We start from the raw sequence: 21,632 nt of genomic DNA, 5'->3' as shown, positions 1-21,632 counted from the left end.
CTGACTTTCACAACATTCCTTTTCGCAGCCAATAAAACTGCTAAAGCCTGCTAGAATCGTATCTCAAGAAAGACTTAATTGCACTAATTACTTGACAATTAAATTTGAGACAAACAGTAGAACGCAGGCTTCGTACTTGCGAGCCGATGATAATTAGACAGTGGGAGGTCTGACAAGTCAGGTGTTTCTTTTCATCCTAAACCTCTCTCTGCTACTTTCCTTTATCCTCGCCTTTAAGAGCACGGCAACAAAGCAAAGTGAGCTTCTCTCGGTAGTGATGAGGTAATAAATAATATTGTGTGCTACAAATAGGATATTCTTAGTCTTATAACTTCCTCAGTTGTCATAAAATTGCACAGACAGAACTGGTGTATAATACAAAGGTAGCGTTTCATAAAACGTTGAAGATCCAGTTTAGTGGTATTTGTGTATTTATGATGCTGGGAAGGTAGGGAAATCATGGCCGATCTCTCCGATACAGAAGCTTAGTTGCATTATTGTGTAACACTTTTTATCCTCGATTTCGAATTAAACACCCATCTTCCAGCTGTACTTTTCAAACAATAATTATAGAAGAGAAATTGTTTACTTTGGATAAAAGTTACGATTGCTCATATAAACTTTTAAAATCTTTCTTCCTTTATAAAACCCGCCTGCTACAGTGAGATACTAAGCGGACACTTGAATTCGCTACATCTGCTTTTCCCAGTCACTTTTGCTGCTGTAGCTGACCTGAATGTATATCAGAAAGCCCCACAGACGGGTACGTCTACCTGCATCACAGCATCGACTCCCAGCTGCATCTTTGGGCTCTCCCCCTCCTCCCTGCCTCATCCCCTTTCCCTCTCCCTGCTGCCGAGCTTGAAGGCAGACGTCTAACAAGAACCAGCAGCGGTAGATACATCCTCCTGAGCAAAGCATGGACCCTCCCGAGACACCGCTTAACTGTTGGAAATGGTTTAATCAGTATTTTGGAGGATTCATAACTGTTCTCTTCCTTCCTGCTTCGCTTTTAACCGCACCTGTGCTGTGGAGACCAGCTGCTACCTTTGATCACCTGAGAGTTTTCCACAGCGGAATGTCACTGTCATTGTTGATCACAGCCACCGCTTGGTAGGATCGATCTGATAGCAAGAACAAAGCAGGTGGCGCTTGAAAGCGTAGTTTGCTCCGTTGGGCTCAGTACCTAGCGCCAAGGGAAGGAACGCAGGCCTAACCTGTAACGCTACTCTTACACATTCGGGGGACGTAACTCGTTGTTTTCGTGAGCAGGACACTGCAACTGTCTGCCTCCGTGTCCGTAGGATACTTCTCATTTGTGGTGTTCTGTTTCTTGAAAGATCAAGACAAACAACTCTTCTTCTGACCGTTTGTTTGTGGCCGGATGTGAAGGTGGTTATTCATTGTTTGTCCACAATAGTGTTGAAGACACCGGCTTGTAATGTGGCTTACATTCAGATCCATTTGGATTTCCTACCAGGAAGTTGTGCAATATTTTTCTTCTGGGTGATTAACATAACACCCTCACCAATCTGGACATCATTGTTCTCAGCTGACATCTAAGAAGCTGATTTTATAATGTCTTCTGTGTAAACAAGTGTGTTTTTCTGGACGTAGCTACTCTCGGCATAAACCAGTGATGTCATTGGCACATGTGAAGAATCTGAGCCACTGGTTCAAACGTCACGTGACCAGAATTAGTTGTGACAGCAAAACGGAAGATAAATGTTTTTTACAACTATCTCATTAATCTATTGTAAGTTTTCTTTCTTATGCTTTGGTGGTAAGGTGGTGTTGAAAAAATATTTAATATTTTTTTTCCACTGTAGTCTGAACTTTATGTTGCACTTAAAAGCGCTTCAAAGGGTTCTTATTTTTATAAAAGAAAGGAAGAGAGATTAACCGACCTTTTCAAGGAGGGCATTGTGGGAAATCACATCTCTTAGACTTTTTCTATTTTCTCGAACGTTTACAGTCTAACGCTAATCCAGCGTGACAGGAAACAATTGAACAAGACAGGGATAACTACATTAGCACCATGCAATTTTCTATTCCATTTGTTTTCATGTCTGTCTTCGATTCAATTTTTCTAGCCTTTTGTCTCGTCTGTTCGTTTTGTCCCTGCTTCTTCTGCTACACATCCCCTTTTATGATGATAAATAACGATTCCTCCTGTGTTCAGATCTTCAATATAGCTGATAAGCACTTTTCGAAATGTGCTTTGACGGTTGTGCTCTTTATTTGAAGATGTACAGCTATGAATAATATTCAGTAATTGAATGCTTTGGCAGAAAAATTTATAGCTCAGAAGGTCGTCTACCGAGTAAAATGATGATGTCGTTAGCAAATGTTTCGGTAACAAAAAACTGTTCAATCAGAATTGTGTAAACGCCATTAATTATTCAGGTGAATATGCTGAATTTTTTTTAGCGAAGTAACAGCTGTTTGGAATGTAATATGTGAATACTCTTTCACAATCCGTGCGAGCTTTTAGTTAGCCCCTTGACTGTTTATTGAAGACCATATGGGAAATCAAGCTACAGTGAGTAAGGATGTCGCGCTTGGGAATGTTCATAAATGTATTTATTAATCGATCTTTGTTTGCTCGAGTCCATCACCACGGCCAACGCCAACCACCACTATATTTAGTTTTGCTACTGTCACTAAACCTTAGTCTATTTTATTTTCTGTTAACAATGACAGCAGACTTTCTTTGGCAGAGATCATGAAGTATTTAAAATTTCCTAACAATTCTCTAGACAAACTTTTCTCCTCCCAAAAGTCCTCTTAGGGTGTAAATTGTAAATTATTTACCGCTGTGGGATGTTTGTGGCAAACACGTTCTCAAAACCTGACTAAAATTTCCGTGGGATCTGGATGGTCTGCCGGAGCTATTCTTCGCGCATGTGAAGTATGGATGTGCACGAAATGTTTCTGGACATCACCAATGACACACAGTGCAGTGGTGAGGGTTACGAGGTGCAAACGGTGTCTCCCATGGCGTCGGCCGCCAACAACACGACCTTCTACCCTCTCGTCAAGCAGCCATTGCACATGGTGCTGCTGCTGTCACTGGTCTACGGGTCTGTCTTGCTGCTGGCTTTGCTTGGCAACGTATGTGTCCTGGTGGTGGTTGCGAGTGACAAGAGGCTTCACTCTGCCACCTACATGTTCATCGCCAATCTGGCGGTTGCTGACCTTCTGGTGGCCATTTTCTGCACTCCAATCACGTTGTTGTCTAACATTTTCAGTGGTGAGTAACCAACGTATTCCTTCTTCCTTTATTTCTTGCTTTCTGCCTTTTTTATTTATTTATATTTTTTTGAATTTCTTTATTTTTTCCATTTTACTTTATTTTTATTTTCGCTTATTCCTTTCTCTATTTTATGTATTTATTTTCTTTTTTTTAACTATCTTATTTCCTTCTTTCATACTTCTCTTTGTCCATTCATTTGTCCTTCTTTAAGCTCCTAATTCCATTCTTTCATTTTTTTTTCAATTATTCGACTTTATTGGTGCCTTTTAAGACTTTTTTGTTTTGTCTATTCGACTGTGTAATTAATGCATGCACATGGGCGTGTGTTAGGGGAGAGAGAAAAAAAAAAGAGAGAAAAATGTATAGATCGCATGTTTAGTTCGTCTGCTGATTCATTCATTCAGTTTTTCCCCTAAAAGAATGCAGTTTCTCGCGCAGTGGCATTAAATATCTGCGCATCCACCAGATTCTAAACATAGGTTCATTAGCAGTCAAATAAATTGCAGGCTATAAAACCCAACAAGAGAAAACCCTTTACAGCAATTCTCTGCCACTTTAGCATCCGGAGTGAACTCACTGCTGTTGCATTCAGGTTGACTAACTTTAAAGCTTTGTACCGAAGCTGAACTTCAGGAGGGCAATACAAGCTCTGCGTAGTAGGGAGGTAGTTACTGCATTAAACTGTGTTTTGTGGAGATTTAATTAAGATAAACTGCTTTGTTGATTCTGTTTGATTGCAAGCGTGTCAGCAGAATGCCGCTAGGGTTCAACTGCATGCAACTCATTCATCCACTCAGTCACGGACAAGAACCGCTAGGGGCTCTGGTTGTGTAGAGTTTTAAGGGTATAATTGAGTAAAAGTTTTTTTGTTTTTTTTTTTGTTGTTGAGTGGGTAAAGCTTAGTTGAACATATTATCTCCCTGAATCGTTTAGATACGCGCGTGCGAACACCATCGTAGCACAGAAAGAGGTTAACACACAAGATCCACAACTGTACACAGACAATAATCAACAATCAACCCCATGTCTCCCGGGAGTTCACAACCTAAACTTATCCATGTACAATCCTAATGTTTGTATTGCTGGCGTTGTGGTCATGTTTCTAAGCATGTGTCCCGAGAACGAAAAGGAGAAATATTCACTCGCATATGTGGAAATAGAATCTTTCATGAAAGTTTACCTATCCGTTGAAATGCATGTCACTAAAAATGTTTAAGTTCCTCAACTTGTTCATAGAATGAATGCGCGTGTGAATGTCAGGTAACAGACGGATTTTTTAATACCAGGTATACACAACCTACAAAATGGCATTTCCATAGTGTCATGGCGAAAAGGCATAAACAGCCAGAAATGTCAAACTGGTTCCGGGTGTACGCCATCTTGGACGCAGAGTGATCGATCTTGTGTCTACCTGCCTGTGTACACCTGCCTGTGTACACCTGCCTGTGTATACCTGCTTGTAATACCGGCATTCACCTGTCTCCTCTATAGATCTCTGCCATGTCTTTGTGGCATCACGTGTACCCCAGGTCACCCGAACGCCTGAAAACGAATAAAAGAAACAAAAGTTGATTTTGCTTTGCCAGACATTGTGGGTCTCAACTCCAATGATACAGTGGCAGCCACATAGAAGTATGCATTAACTCTTTTGACTTCAGTTGTAAGTTTGCAGTTTAAAAACCATGAGCAAGAGTCAAGTTTCCACAAAAGATGACCATATCTATCCTGTTGTTCATCCTGAGATGTTGCTGTCTTCTTCTTATTATTATTCCGTTTATCAGGCTACCTGAACGCACACTTCTTATCTTCCTCCATACTATCATCTTTTAATACCAGTATAAAGCAAGCAAGAGCTTTCAAGTTTAAAAAAAAAGAGGAAATGAAAATTTAAATAAAAATATCGCTTGCTTTTGAAGGCAGGATTTATCATTGTTGAAAAGCTTTTGCCACGTTAATATATTTTTTTTTAAATTGCTGCATCCTTAGGTTTCTAGTTGCAAACAGGATATAGCTAAACAGAAAAAAAATGCAGTTTCCGTATTAAAATTCTGAAAGAAAGAGTGTCTAGTGCAGTTGTTTGTTAATTAAATTTAACAGTACTACACTCCAGGTTGTTTTCTCCAGAATGCTGGGATCAGGTTGTTGTGTCCAGTGATACGGACACGTCCTTCGGTGAGACGTTGTTGAACTTTGCTCTCTTCCCTTTTTTTGTAGCTTTTGAAGACTTAAAAGCGCAAAGAACCGCTCAAACATTTCAATAATAATAATAATAATAATAATAATATAATAATAATAATAATTTTCAAAATTTGTAAAGCGCGTACTCACACTCCTAAAGAGCATGAAAATCAAAGTTCCATTTTCCCTGCTCGCTTTTATTTGACATTTTCTTCCGAGAACTAACATAGTTCACTGTTCGTCCACTTGCAGTCTTCATATTTGCGATGCCTTTCTGCTTGACAAGTGTGGATAGAGTGTGAAAGCCGTAAAGGTTAAGAGCAAAGTTTTGACAGCTAAGAGAGAGCTTGAGTCTGGAGGGATCGGTTAATCGACTCTTCAGGTCCATGGACGTACACGTCCTCTGTATGTTATTATATACTAGGCTCCTGTATGCCCCTGGCAGAATGTCTTAACACATCTCATACCAGCAAAGATGGGAGGGCACGCTCGGTCGCCCCTCAGACGAGAGAGGTCATCTCGATTTCCGCATTGCCCTCCAGGTCATAGCATCTCAATACTGTACAAACTGAATGGTGGTCTGTACAAAGTACACTTTCTACAGGCTAAGGTGGTTCTTCGAGTCTTTATTCGAAATTATAAAGTTTGAAACTTTCCACATTTTCTATGCGATATTTCGTAGCACTTAATATACGAGTTATTATTATGTATGTACTCAAGTTCATATATTTTTTCAACAATCTATATTTATACATGTGTGTAGTACTTTTCGTTGTAGTTTAAAATAATGACTCCAAGGGGATGTTATATTACTATATGACCAGTACAGCGGAACATTGAAGTGAACTTGAATATCTCCTACACTTTTCACGAGTATTAACATGTTAACGAGCTAATTAGTCTGCAGTCATGACACGGATGGTTTACTGTTCCGACATTGCGTGGTGTGATCAGCGGGGAGAGAGGCTGGCAGCAGCCACAGGAAAATACTTAGAGCGTCTAGACAATTTATGGCTGCCCACTGTCCTGGCAACAATATTTTACACTTGCCAACGGTATGCAACCTTTAATCACCATTCGCCAGATTAAATGCTTCCGCCCATCACCAGACTGTACGCGCGTCTATCTCTCTCTCTCCCTTCCTTCCTCCTCCGCCTTTTTCATCTCTACCCCTCCTTGTCTGCCATTGACGTCCTCTTCCTGTTGTATAATCTTTTTTTTGTATTTTTGTGTTTTGTTTTGATCTCACTTTCAGCTGCAATTGTCAGTCACTCTTTACTGTTATGTATCGTTGTTCTGTCTATCTGTCAGTGCTTCTTCTATCTATCCATTTGTCTGACTGGATGGCTGGCTGTTTGTAGACAGCTGCTACTGACTTGAAATATTATGCAATGTTTATTTTGTAAGTCTTCTAATATAAAGTTTTAGCTGATATACGTGGCAATGCTAACCATAATCTGTTTATGAAGACTGGGAGGAAAAGGTATTGGTAGTATCCTTTTAATATATTGTTTATTGACTGTCTAATCTTTCTCTTTTAACAAAAGTCACAATTAATCAACCGAATACCAACATTTTTATGTTATTTTGAGTAAAATAAATTTTTTAATGAGGTATTCCCGAGTAAGAATATATCAATACAACTATTTTGTTTTTATTAATTCAACTCTGATTTTTTTAAGTGTGATGATTTAAAACTTTAAGTATTAAAAGGAGATAGGATGGAGCCAGGGGAGCTGTATGTGCAGTAGCAGTTCCACACGACATTTTGCGTGACAAGACTACTAGGCCAGTCAATAGCAAGAGACTAGTCTGGGCTAGGATTATCGCAAAAACTGTCATGTCGAGATTACCATGATGTTTTGCAAGATTTCCCCGACCCTCCACGCCCTTCCCATACTTCTCTCATCCTGCTCACTTGTTTTTAAACATATAACCTTCAATTGTCTTATCTAATATTTATATATCTGCCTTTTTTCAATGTGGGGCCGCATATTAGCGAAGCGAATAAGATTTTTTAATAAAGTGTGTTGTTGAATGGATGTTTCCAGAAAGAAACCTTTCCTGGAATTTTCAGTTCTCTGTTATGCAATGAGAGAGAGATACTCAAATACAGTGCTGAGGCAAGAAACTTGATAAGAAGCAAGACATTTGCACAGACACTGAGTCGATACCAGCCTGGGTGTCAAGATGGCGCTCTCACTCTCTCTTGCCAAAGGTCGAACTGTTCCACGCGTTCCTTGGCTTTTGCGTTATTACATCCGGAAACCATCAGGCGCGACAATAATATCGACAATGCCATAAACACCTCCATGCATATCGATAACCTGTGTTTACGGCTCTTGTGTTTTAGCGGACAGTTTTGTTGACGAGAGTCCACAGCTGACGTCAACACTCTTTGTTCTCAGCCGACAGGACGAGGTCATGGGAGGCTAATACAAAACATTTGAAAGCAGCCGACATGTGAATATTCCCTCTTCAAACGCCACACGCCTTGCTTGATGTGGAGACAGGCAATAAAACTTGGACATACAAATACAGAGATCGAAAGGATGAATTGCTTTTTTAAAAATATTTTATCTGAACTAAAAGAAGACAAGGTTCACATGATGTTTTCGGTCGACATCTTGTCCTCTTGAAAACACTGGTTTCTGAACTGCATTTGGTTTTGCATGTGTTGTTTATTTACCTGATGGCGAACTGAATATAACAGTAATGTTGTATTTTTAGTTCATGAATTCGAAGAAAGGAATTTACATTCCAGAACTAAGTACCCATTGACCATAAACTCGAGTGTTTCGTCCATTTGTGTGTGCTGCACACTGAGAGGCCATTATTCAAGTTGTTCTAGCTTGCAACTTGCCCTTTGACATCCACATCCAAACTCATTACATCATATCATAGCACAGCACATCATAATCTAGAACATCAGGGCATGTGGTTTATGTCGGCGCAGGCTTTACGCTGGTCTCATGAAATATTTTATTGTAGAGGGGAAACAGGACTTGGAAATAAAAGGCATGGTAAAAACTGTACAGAAATAGGAACAGGAAGTCCCTGTGGTATAGTAACTATGGTAACTATCGCTGTCCATCAAACGTTTTTCAGTTCAATAACTTTGCGCTGTTATAACGGTTAGAATACTGCAATGATGTCGATGATTAAAACAATGTCGAGAAAACCAATTACAAAAATAACTTTTTGTATTTTATCTTTATCGGCGTAGTGTGTTGTGTTTAGAAAAGCATTCAAGAAAAGTCGTAATAATTATCTCATCTTATCCATTCTCAATTTAGATGACAGCTACAACTACCGCTGCTGATAATGATAGGAAGAAAGGAGGTAGAAATCATGATGTTTATAAGCAGAAGGACAGAAAGAAACAAATTGACAAAGTTCGGGCTGTTGGACTGACATAAAATACATCTCAAATGCGACACGGCGATAGAAAATTATATTCATCACACGTTAACACCATCCACTTTCTAAACAACTGAGTTGTCGTGTTGTACTACTACTACTACTTATAATAAAACATAGTGATTAATATAGTGCATGCTCTCAATAATCCGATGAAAAGTGCAGACAACAACAACAACAACAACAACAACAACAACAACGCAGTTTGCTTGATGGCTTGGAAACACAGGGTAGCCAGTACTTTATTATTTGGCAGATGGGAAGCAACATTCTTGAGTAGGCCAAGAGCATTTTTGCTCTACAGTTCTGAGCTATTTTGCGTTTTTAGACATGCTACTGAATAAGAAGATAATTTTTGTTGTAAAAGACAGAGAGAACTACATCACTAACAAGAGTTTTGGCTGCTTCAAAACAGGAGGCAGAGAGTGGTTTGAGTCATAATAAGGAAGCGACGAACCTTACTGACATGATCCTTTACATCACGTTTTGTGTCCTCCAAGCCACTAAAGATCAGAAAAGATATAGAAAATGAAATTTCACAAAGGCCAAACTGATCAGCTGAGCTGCAGAGTCAGTTAACCGAGGCACAGTTTGGAAAAATCCAATTTTACCGCCAGATAATGTAGGTATCAGTTGAGGAGTGAAGTACCTTGATGGCAATTTTATCAGATAATTGGCATTATTACATGGACAGTCACAAGTCCTCATGAGACTCAGCATGTGAGATGGATTTTATGCAAATACCTTGGAGAGAGGATGGATGTCGAGGAGAAAAAGCAGAGGACAAAGAACCGAAACCTGAACGCCAAGTTTTAAAGCAAATCTTAAACGGAAGCCATAGAAAAGAAACTGCTTTTAGTCAGATGGAGGGCACTATATCAGTTTTGTCAAAATTTTTACTCAGTTTCAGCACTTTTCTAAAACTGCAGTATCAAGATATCGTTCAGATGGCCCGCAAGGGAAAAAATTATATTCATCTCCTGTTCCTCTTCTCTTCTGGAATTGTTTCACGTGAGCATTGAGAGTGAGGAGTGGTTAGAATGTGTCATGCAATTCTGTCTAAGCACTTTCCGCCAAAGAACGAGGCAGTGGAGAGCCGGTCTATTTAATTAGGGATTCCCCGAAGGAAGAGTACAATATAGAAAAAGGAGGCAAAGGCTTAGAGTAAATAAAGGAAACGCCTAGGGACTATCTCACTGGGTGTGCTTCCCGTCACGACTCTCCCTTGCTTCTTGGGTCTGACATGGGCCACATTAGTCAGGCTGCAAATGGAGCTGCCAGGATCTTGGAACTCTCCTGCCCCTGATATCGAGCTGCAGATGGTGGCAGATACAAGTTCACTTCCTGCGCAGGAACGTGTCGGTTAGCATCTGAGGTCACTAGCAGCAAGAGGTCACATCTCTCTCTGTATCTCCTCCTTCCTGCATGTCGCCTTCCTGTTCCTCCTCTAGCTAATAATAACGGTAATGTTTTAAGACAGCATCACCTGCGGATGCTCACATGGTTACATGGTCCACCAATTATTTTTTTCTTTTCTTTCTTTACCGTGGCCATGATTATCTTTTATTTTTAATCCCTGTATCTGTATACAATAGTCAGACGTTTACAAAGTATTTTGATGAATATAAACATTAAATTAATAATTTCTCATATTAAAATTTTTCAGAGATAATTTAATTTCCCAACAAAGAGTATAAGAAGTGAAACATCCGGAATGAATTTTCCTCGCTAAGCCGTTAGACAAACAACTGATAAAGAAGCATGCATTAAAAAAAAAAAAACCAGTCAAAACCAAAATCACGGCACTCGCGTGACTTCTTCGAGAATATGATGTCAACATGAAGAAAATCCATTGGTTAAAGGAGGTTTATTTCTAAGCTGCTATTAAACATGACGACGGCTTCAGTGGGATGCTGGGAAGACACGTTTCCGCGGTCTAAATCACCAGCCAGTCAACTTGACCCAGCGTTCACTTCCGGTAGAAGAGGGAAGATGCTGTGTGAACTCGCGTGCACTGATGGCGGCACAAGCGACTGTGGCATTCAAGGCAAATCCCGTGATTTCAAGAGATGATCTTTTTTACATTCTGCACAGCTCTTTGCCACACCGCCCGAAGACTCATGCTTACACAAGGAATGGGCAGGAGTGTGCTGAGGGTTTGTGAATGAGCTTTTCTTCACCGGACAAATATCGAGAAAAATTCTACAAAGTTTGGCAGAGTTTTTAAGTTACAGTTGTATATAAAAACTTTGCCAGATGTGGCAAACCGTTTGACCACATTTTTTTGGGTTACGAAGAAGCTTTAACTAGACACCTTCCTGACTATTTTTTATATTTAAAATATAAGTGGATAATATTTGAAATAAAAAATAGCCATGTAATTTTTAAGCCCTTTTCGCATTTCTTTTCACTCAGAGAAGCTAAAAATCTGTAAAAAGATATTCCCTAATAAGTAGCTGTCTAGACAGTCGGAAGAAATGAAATAGTCTATAAAATAAAGAATACAACATCAAAAAGAAAGAAAATCAAAAATAAAATAAAATGCATTTTTTATAAACCACTCTGTGGTATCAACTTACAATGTAAGTATCAAGATATTTGAAAATTTATTTAAAAGGCTTCTGACAATGAAAGTTAGGCAAAAGTGTTGCTTTCATTCACTCATTAAATAAACCAGACAATTACAAAAATGATCAGCCGCAAGATGGACTTGGTTACGTCAACCATAACTTTTGATTTGTCATAAAATTTCATCAGCGCTAACGATGAAACGAGCTGTTATCCTTCTATTATTCACATTTTAAAATCGTGTAAACATGCCTGGTATGCCACCCTGTAGTTCATCATTAATGAAGTGGGTGAGGGAGATAATTAAGGCTGTTTGTGTCGTGTCCCACACGAGTAACCCATTTGTTTCTTTTATCTTTGTTTTACATGTGGTCCATATAGTGACATATTACTGTTCATGAGGTCTTACTGTTTATTATGTTGACATATTACTATTGATTTACCGATCTGATATCAGAAAGGATTAGAGCACTGGCGTTCAAACCTCTGCCGGTTCTTTACCCAGGTGTGGCACAACAAACTTTTTTACTTGACATAGTTATCGCAGCTGTTACTCTACAGAGGGCTGGAAAAGGAATTGACAGGGAAAGGAGAGAGGCAAAGATCTCACTATGATAAAAATGTGTTTTCATACCCAGAAAATAAAAGTTAAAAAAAATTGGCTAGTGTTTTCTTCCCTGAATCCGCGTGTAACATGGTACATAGTCTTATATAAAAAGTCTAGGCTGGGCACTAAATGCGACAGAGGCGGGGAGCACCAGCTGTCTGGTGTGTCTCTTTGGGATGTAAAAATCATTTTTGGGGCTCAGAAAGAATGTAACCCTACTGTTTATCTACACTGGCTTTGTCAAGGTGTCTAGCAGATTGGATGAACAGCCAAACTAATCTTGGATTGCGTATGTTGGCTCAGCTTCTTTCCATAAAAAGTAATTATATTTCACAAAAACAGAAAAAAGTGTAATATCAGAAAATGCCACAGAATGACGGCCAGAAAAGAAAGAAACAGCGAACGAACTTTCTGAGATATATAATCAGGGGTGAAATAAAAGAAGTGAGGGGATGCTCCCTCAAGATTATTTTTCTCCATTTTCTGATGGCCAACAACCATAAAAATATTCTTTTTATTCTATGTTCTTGCTTGTATTTCTTTCTATTTTTTTATTGCCTCTTTATAAATTAGTAAATAGAATCACAGACAAATAGAAACACACAAAAACGGGAATAAACAAAAAGTAACACGAGGTATGCCCACCCAGTGAATATAAAATAATGTAGTGATTATTATTTTTTTTTTCAGGATGGAGATTTGGTGCTTTCATGTGCAAAGCAGTGCCGTACCTTCAAGGTGTGTCTGTGTGTGCTTCTGTCAACACACTGGCTGCCATTGCAGTTGACAGGTAGAGTATCACAGTGTTTATTTTTCACAAATCTCAAAATATAAACTTCATCAATTCCATCTCTTCTACACAATTAAACTGATTTATTCTTTTTTTCAAGAAAAGTGCCTTGCATATAACAGGACTTCTGCTAAGGCTAAATTCTTTGGGGTCCCAGGGACCCCTTCTTCAGATTTTTAAGGGGTCCATGTTCTTTGCCCAAATTTGAAGGGGACCCCATCGACAAAAATTGAAGGGGTCCTCCGAACTTTTAATGCGTACTGTACGCAATTTTTGGCGTAAGCAGAAGCCCTGTCATATATATATGGAAAGATAATAGAAATTATTTAATGTTTCTAGAGTATTGTTCCATGGAGCAGTTGTGAAAATTCCTTCCGCACGACAATCACCTAGTTTGTCGCAGCCCACATTCGTGTCCCTCCTCAGCCCACTGGATATGTTGGCCCACAGAATGTTCTTGCTGCAATAAAAATGGCGTTGAAAGGACTTCCTGGAGCTCGTCATCGCACGAAATTTACCGCTGCTGTCTCATCTTAGACCGAACCCTTTAGTGGTTTTTGTCCTGGAGAGCTGCCAAGTGTCAGAGAGGCCAAGCTCCAGAATCATGGTAAATGCAGCCTTGGGATTGGTTGATTTTAGGGAGGAAAACCATTGAAGAGATCTCATTAGGACCGAAAATGTTATCGACATACCAGGTCCCAGCGTGAGGTCTAAGGTCGAATCTTCAAAGAAAACAGTTTCTTCTAACATTATCAATGTTTCTAAAAATAAAGTTGCTCCCTTCAAAACCGTAAAACACTTTATCGGCATGTAATTTGACTATTGTAAAAAGATCTGAAGTTTTCGTTTTCGGAACTTAAACCTTTTTACACAGTTTTAAACGTAGGGCAAGTCAAAGCACGAGTGGAAGAAAATGAAATAAATGGTTTCAACCGTTTCCACTCGAAATTCCAGGCAGTAAAAGAATATTTGTGTTAGAGTAGCGTCTAGTATGTAGCTTGGAGGCTGCCAATGAAGTTTACAACTGTCCTTACAGGATTCTTGTCGAGGCCCACATTCTTTCGCTCAGCCCTCATTTCGGATTCATCCATCATTATGACACCATCTCAAGGGGTTAGTGAGTGTTCATTTGAGAAAAAACAAACAAACAAAATACAGTGCTTTAGTCGGGATTCTGAGCAAAAGTAATGTTCAGCCGCCAAACATTTCCATCAGAAAGGAGCAGCAGGCGTGTTTATTCCCTTAAACCTTTAAGTAGTTAAGTCAGCCTTTCTATAAATAATATTTCAGTCTGTACACAAATGAAAATCAAGGAGTTTCCAATTAAATGTGATATATACACAAAGAGCATGTATTCAGGAAATGGTTGCTTCCAGTGATATTTGTCATCTCATCAAACAGTTCTTGGACCCACAGGCACGATCTTCGTGGCATTCCACCTAGACATCTCGTCTCGTTCAATGTGCCATTGTAAGGAGCATGTTGCTGTTATTCTCTGAAGGAACATGAAGTTCAGAATCGTGAAGTGGCTATGGATTAGATGAGGTGTTTTCCGACAAGTTGTTCAAAATGTTTCTTCAAGATGCCTAGGAAACTCTATATACGTTGACTCTAACAGGATGTTCAAGGCACAAGATTTCCTCTTGCTTGCTCTTTAGCTTACTTCTTGACATATATATAAACTGATTTATTTCTACAACCTCCTTACCCCATCACTAGGTAATCTGTAGCAAAAACTCTCTTTATGCCGCAAACTAAATTTCTAGCGAATCGTCTTACCTGGACAGGTGTTAACCAGATTATGTTTCATTATTGTTCCTTTATCAAACGATGTCAAAAATATTTCGGTAAAAACCAGACCACTGCGTACTGCCATCCAATCATTGCTGAAACAGTGAACAATCTTAATTCCCGGTTTGGTGGACAATTCAGGAAACGAGGAAATTTACTCTAAATGTTAAACAGTTTTACTAGGAAATGTTTGGGGAAAAAAACAGGGATATTAAGGACCTTCATTAAAGGAAAGTATTCGAATGTAAAGAGTTAAGAAAACTGCATTATGGCAATAATTTTTTTTTTCCATCTTCGTGAACCACTTTACTTGCTCGGTTTTAAAATGGATCTTTGGAAGCTTAACATTAGGATTGAATCAATGAAGGGAATGGAGGGCCACGAAGACATGAAGGAAACAGTGACCCGGGCGTCTATTAACCAGTTCCCCAGCAACAGCTGTCGTGACATTTCAGGATTTCTTCTCTCTTTTTCTTCCTTCGACCTAAAGAAGTCTACAAACAGATGCGATGTGACCGTGACCTGCAGCTCAGAACTCGCATATTAACGGATTAATACGATAAATACGTAAAAACGGTGAAAGCGCAGGAAGAAAGATTGATGAAAGAAAAAAGATTTCTTGTAAATTCCTTTTGTCAATAATGTCAACAAGTCAGTATGTTAAATATGTCTGTTAATAGATGACAGGAAAATAAGTGTTATTCAAGCTGAATATTGGTTCGATTTTAATGCAGTGTTAGTGTTAGGTGGATATTGTAAAAAAATTCGGCACCAGATGCAATAAATCCAGCAAAAATCTTGCAGCAAAAGAGACACGAAATTTCTCATGAATGAAATGAATATAGTTTTGGTAGAAATCTCTCTCTCCCTTGAATATTCATTCCCTGCCAGCAAGTTGCAAATGCTATCCTTTATAAGCTTCTTTTTTATTCGATTCTACGACTTGCCGATGATACATTTTTTCCAGCCCGCAAATCCTGTTTAAAATTTATTTGTTATTATAGAAAAGGTTCCAAAATGAGGTAAAGCTTCTCAACGATCAAAGTGTCGAGTGTTTTTCTAATATTTTAGAGGATCTTATTTATTTCCGTGTCGGTGAGTGTCAAGCCTAGCAAGGGATCGTCCGTCTAGGACCGTAGTAAATCTTCCACACATACCTAGAGTAGGGTGAGATTGATGAGAACAAACCTGATGAACTCTTTTTTTTATGAAAATGCAGAGCGACAGGTAAAATAAGAGGGCTGAGTGGATGGGTGTTGCTTTCTTGAGGGCGTGGGTGTTATAACATCACTGACACGTGCTTCCCTCTTTCACGCATTTCAGGTCATAGGTTAATCACCTTTTTTTTTCTTTTTTTTCCCATGCACATCTCTATCAACCTTTTCATCGTTCTCTATGTGGGTGTGTGTGTGTGTGAGAGAGAGAAAGATAACATTTCCTCCCACTACCTCCCCCTCACCCCATTTCTGACACATTTAGGTAGTAGACAAACACTCATTCTATGCAAAGACAGTAGAGTGAGACAGTGCTTTCACGTGTAATTAAATAAAGCACAGTGAGTGAATGTCAGAACAGAGACAAGCCACGAATAAATGTTCAGAAGTTAAAGTAATTATTTACAATTAGAAATGCTGGTCGACCGTGGAAGTGTCTGAGAAATCACGGAAATATTGTATGATTTTGTAATTCACGAGAATTTTGTAAGAAAAGATACTCGAAAGAAAGTAACAGTTCTGGGTTGGTAGTTTGTTCGTATTTTTGTTATTATTTCAGCTACCTACATTTTGTGTTATTAAAGAAGTGGAATCCAACATGGCCTCTTCCTGTGAGTTACTGACGACGAACAATGTTATCAGTAGACAATGCAAACATCGAAACTTTCCCTAACAACCTCTGCGCGCAACACCTCGCAACTAACCTCTTGGCACAGGCGATGAACGAAATCTCACATCCGGGCTTTTAAGCCTCCGACAGCTGCGAGTCCATAAAACTTAACGAGAAGCGCACCTCGCTGTTCCGGTTCCGCCCTGACGTAGGCGGGCCCATGCGCTGTGAGCACCGTGCGCACCTCGGCGAACTGAAATCGATGAGAGTCTGTAAAGGGAAAGAACTCCCTACTCAAGGCCGACTAATCCCCAGGGGAATGGCTGCATTCACGGCGGGGCGTCTAGTCTGTTGATTAGCAGTACAAATATACGGGTAGTGCCTGAGATCTACTGTAAGCCGTACACCAAAATGAATTGGTGGAGGTGTCTTCCAATACATTAAGCTTTTGAAAACGAGGTTCTTCAGGTTAGTTCTATTCAGGTTTAGTGTGTTCGGAATCAAATACAGAGACAGGGCCATAGGTGTCTGCTAAAATGTGTGCAATTCATGTTCCACGAAAAAACTACAGTTCTGACTTTAAAACAGAATAAAACAGCCTAGACAAATAATAATTAATAATAATAAATAATCATCATCGTCATCATCGTCATCATCATAACAACATTATATAAGAGTTTATCTGTCTACTGTAGCATCAAAAATTAACCTTTATACAATAATTTTTCATGGCTAGGAAATATATTTTTATGTCTTTGACATCTACGAGGGGTAGACTTTGATATTTGTCACTATGTTCCTTTGTCCAGTTCACCTTTCTTTTTCTTTCATGTCTCTGTCTTGAAAAAATTCCTTTCTTTGCTTAAACAAACGCCTGTATTATAAATCTCTGACATCCTGTTCAAATAAATGGGAAGGAAGGGGAAAGTGCATGTCTTTCACAGATAAAAGAAAAGCAACTCTCCACCGGCAGAAGACGTACCTCATTTCCCAAGGGACTTATAACGAGTGGAGATGTACAGTCATTGATTGCCTGGGACCCGCCGTTCACCTTTAAAAAACGGTTGGAACCAAGCACGCTAATTTCCCAATTCGCTTCACTAACAGAACGCCAATCACCGACGATACCCTCCCGATGCCAGAGAACCATTTGCACAGCCTGATGAACAGCCAAGAGCTGTTGAAGGCCAACCTGGAGAGAGTTGCAGTCCTGACGAGGTCACATGATGCTGGCTGCTGTCGGGATGAAGCCGCAGGGTGATTAGGTTAGCTTAGAACACAGTAAAACATGCAAATAGGAATACTTGAGTAACAAGTGGGAGGATTCAAGCAAACGAGACCTTATGAGAAGTTTTGTGCGGGGAGTCATGCGAGCAAACAGTTTCGTTTAGAGCTGCGCTTTGCTTAAATGAATACAAACACACTCTGATACACATATAGACATGAATGATTTCACACATGCTCTCTCTTTCTTTCTCTCTCTCTCCCACACACAAACACACACGCACGCACGAACGAACACACAATTTCGGAATACTCCACTCCATCTTGCTGTTGTTTTGTGTCAGGATCTGTGCGTCTGCGATTGCTCCATGAATTATCTCCACTGATGTAACCGTTATGCTAATCATCGTTGTGAATATCGAAATCGGCAGTCATGGGATCTGTAGCCTTAAATCCTTGTCGCCGATGAAGCATACATTTTTTTTACTTGAAGTCAGGAGTTCGCGCGCACCGTGATGTCCATGTTTGCTGCCGGCGCCATGGCGACATCAAACTCATCTTTGCCGCTTGCCCCGACAGTCAGACCCTTGTTAATGCTCGGCTGCCTCCACATGCCTCGTGTGCACTTGTTCTGGCTTGTGTTTATGATTATGTGTCTCTGTCCTCTTGTTTAATGACATGTTTTGTTTTCTCTCCACATGCGTGTTTTACTATGCTAGCATTTTTGTGCAATGCGATTGATCCAAATGTTAAGTATGGAAATGCAGTTTATAAATTCCTTTCATTATCATTATCATCATCAATTAAATACACTTTTCACTTTGATTCTTTGCTCTTTAATTTTCTATATTGAATCTTTAATATCTTGCACGTTATTTCACATAACCAAAAGTGATTAGGTCAAAGAAATCCACAAAGGTTTGAAGATCATTTTACATGCCAGTCATTATGCACCATTAATTCTTTTTCAGACTTTAAAGAACAGTGTTGTACCTCACTTAAAACTAAGGCAAACTACAGAGAGAATCTTTGTCAACATTTTTTTTTTTACATATTTTGTCCTTGTCAGTGACTTTATCATTCCCAACACAATATCTGTTGACATAAGCAGACTTTTCTGGATGTTGCTTTTACTCCAGGTGTTTGTGTCTCTCATTGTCTACAGGTATCTAGCTATATGTCACTTACTGCGGATACGAATGACAATGAGAATGGCGCGGGTCATTCTAGCTGGCATCTGGTTGGTGGCCACCACTGTCACAGTCCCTTGGGCAGTCTTCTATAACCAGGGTGCTTTCGTCCAGCCCCATCAAATCATACCCGTCTGCTACCAGGTTTTTATCTCTCTCTCTCAGTTAGCAAACCTTTAAATGATTAATCTTACTTTTCCTCTTCTGAACCACATGATGCAGAGTGCTTAAAATACGATACGAACATCGTAATTCAGTAATGTGCAGCTGGAAGCTTTTGACTATCATAATTAAAAAAGGTTCATAGACATAAATAAGATACAATCATTTTTAAGTTAAAATCCAGTATCAATAATGACCACACAATAAAAAGTGAACACACTGAGCAGAGCCTGATGTCTTAGTCTTCAACAATAAACTTTTTCACTTGAGTAAGAAAGGGTAAAAGGAATATTTGTAAAAGTAAAAAAGACATCTGATTGATAAATAGTTCCGTGAAGTGCAACATGTTTCACTTATTATTGTCTAAATAAATATGTTGAATGACAGAAGATTTTAAAGATGCTATCTTCGCATGATGAGGTATTTGTCTTCAAAGAAGCTTCTTGTTGAGGTTTCACTAATTTCTAATTTTGTGTTGAGGTTATCCCTATGTCTAAGTATTCTCTTGCGTCTTTCAACAGACTTGGAAAAGCAAAGAAGAAGAGCGCAACTTTTTCCTGGGCGCCATATTCCTCTTCTGCTACGTCCTGCCCTTGTCCTTCATCGTGTGCTGCTACTTTATGATTGGCTACCGCGTGTGGAACCGCGACGTTCCCGGCATCACCTCGGAACGCGGCGTCATCCAGAAGTCAAAGGTCAGAGTCCTTAAGATGCTGGCTGTGGTGGTGCTACTCTTCGGCCTCAGCTGGCTGCCCCTCTACATCATCAACCTTAAACTCTACTTCTTCCGACCCGCCGACGACAGCGACGAGATGCACATCATCCACAGCTCCGTCATCCCGGTGGCGCAGTGGTTAGGGACGTCCAACAGCTGCATGAACCCACTGGTCTACTGCCTCTTCAGCAAACGCATCCGCGACCGAATCCGCCTCATCTTGACTTGCGCCGGGAGCGAGGCTCGTCGCTCCTTTTCGCGTTACTCCAGCACGCGTCACATGACCGTGGACTATTCCAACGGAAGGGTCAAGTTGGCCTTTCGGGTCAACGTTACCCAGGCCGGCACGTCCTTGTTGCCCACCAGACCCCTGCCCCGGGTGTCCTGCGAAGACAGCGGGGATAATGTGGCCCTCGCGACCCTCGACAGCACTTTGACATAATGATTTGAGATTGTTATGCTGTGGCCATGTTTTGATTCCTGACGAAAAACAGAGACCCCTTCACGTTATTTTAACTTGACAGAAGATATAGGAAAAGGACCACAAAGTTTCTTGGAAACATAGAGACATGAACAGAATTTCTGGGAACAGGCTACCAAAAAAAAAAGTGTCTGATATTTACACACATGTATAGTATCACAAATGTTTATGAATGTTACTTTGTTGTTTATGTTGTGAAGAGCCTTGCTGAATTAAGAACCGAAAAAAGAGTTCGTTTAGTCTGCGCACAAAGAGTCTGAGACAAAATCATCCTTAGTATATCTTATCCTTCTTCTGCTATCTTATGTCTTGGGTCTCTATCTTATAGGCGTTGTTTTCATGATCAGAATATAAAACTACGGTGGCAGCAACAGCGATGTACAAGGTTGGGTAAAACCACCGCCCGCTGTGAGTTCTTTACCCAAGCAGTGACAGAACACGACATAGGCTATGTATCACACGTCCTAATAGTCTAACCATGTAAACCAGTAAATGTATACCCTTTGAGTCCTTTAGGAGTGAGATTCTTTATACTCCACTTTTGGGGTTACCATCTTGAGGTCAGGCTGGTCTATCCTTCCTCGCTGCGTCACCTTCCCTCGATCATCAAAAGGACGAGGTAGCCATTGGCCATCTCTGTCAAGCTCGGGAAGTACTTTGCGAGACACGGGTATTGAACCCTGTAATATGAGAGCAGGTCTCTAACCACTCGGTTATCCCCTTTCCTTCCGACAATGAACGGTTGTTTATACGCATCTCAGTTACAATATGCTCTTGTGTTACAGTAATAGCTCCCTCCTCTCGCCACCATAAGTCTGTCACATTAGATTATTCGCTAAACATTGCAGGGACGATACTAAACCTCCTGTGAACTTTACTTCAATTGTTATATTTCATTGTAATTATTTAGCTTTTCCTCGTCTCAAAGAAGGTTCAGCATTTCAAATGTTTTTTGAAGATAAATTTTGTGATTAAATTATGCTCTGTCCCTGTTTATGAAGTTGTAAATCCGAATCTAGTGAAAGGAGAGAGCCGCACATACAACAATTTTAAAGAAAATAAATGAAAACACATTTGATGGGATAATATATACTTATTGAAAGAAGCTACAATTTCTCATTAATACGTCTACATCATTACTTACAATAGCTGATGTAAAAGAAAAGGCTTTAGTCTCAGTGACTGGTTAAACCTCTTTATCTGGTACCGTACCACCACCACCCAAAAAAGAAAACAACAACATATTATTTATTCTGAAACTTCATGTTATGTACACTGCTCACGTAGAAATCTCATTCACAGAACTCTCTTCCTGGAACTGAAGCATGCTGATCCCTGAGGGTGATATATTAAAAACTTGTTTACTGTAGCTGGTAAGAGTGTGAGGGTTAGCCAACCGCAGGACAGAAGAAGCAAGATTTAAGCG

General features: G+C 39.8%; 1 protein-coding gene across 1 annotated transcript; it reads left to right on the top strand.

Moving 5' to 3' along the window:
• Nucleotides 1-457: 457 nt before the first annotated feature.
• On the top strand, nt 458-20,194 carry LOC112560660 (neuropeptide SIFamide receptor-like). The gene is made up of 4 exons (XM_025232702.1): nt 458-3,253; nt 12,720-12,819; nt 18,824-18,992; nt 19,532-20,194. The coding sequence occupies exons 1-4, from the start codon at nt 2,914-2,916 to the stop codon at nt 20,165-20,167; spliced, it is 1,245 nt and encodes a 414-aa protein (XP_025088487.1). The 5' UTR covers nt 458-2,913; the 3' UTR covers nt 20,168-20,194.
• The last annotated feature ends 1,438 nt before the right edge of the window (nt 20,195-21,632 follow it).

This window comes from Pomacea canaliculata, linkage group LG1 (genome assembly GCF_003073045.1).
Source record: "Pomacea canaliculata isolate SZHN2017 linkage group LG1, ASM307304v1, whole genome shotgun sequence".
NCBI classification, from domain to species: Eukaryota; Metazoa; Mollusca; class Gastropoda; order Architaenioglossa; family Ampullariidae; genus Pomacea; species Pomacea canaliculata.
This window is presented reverse-complemented; position numbering and strand designations above follow the sequence as displayed.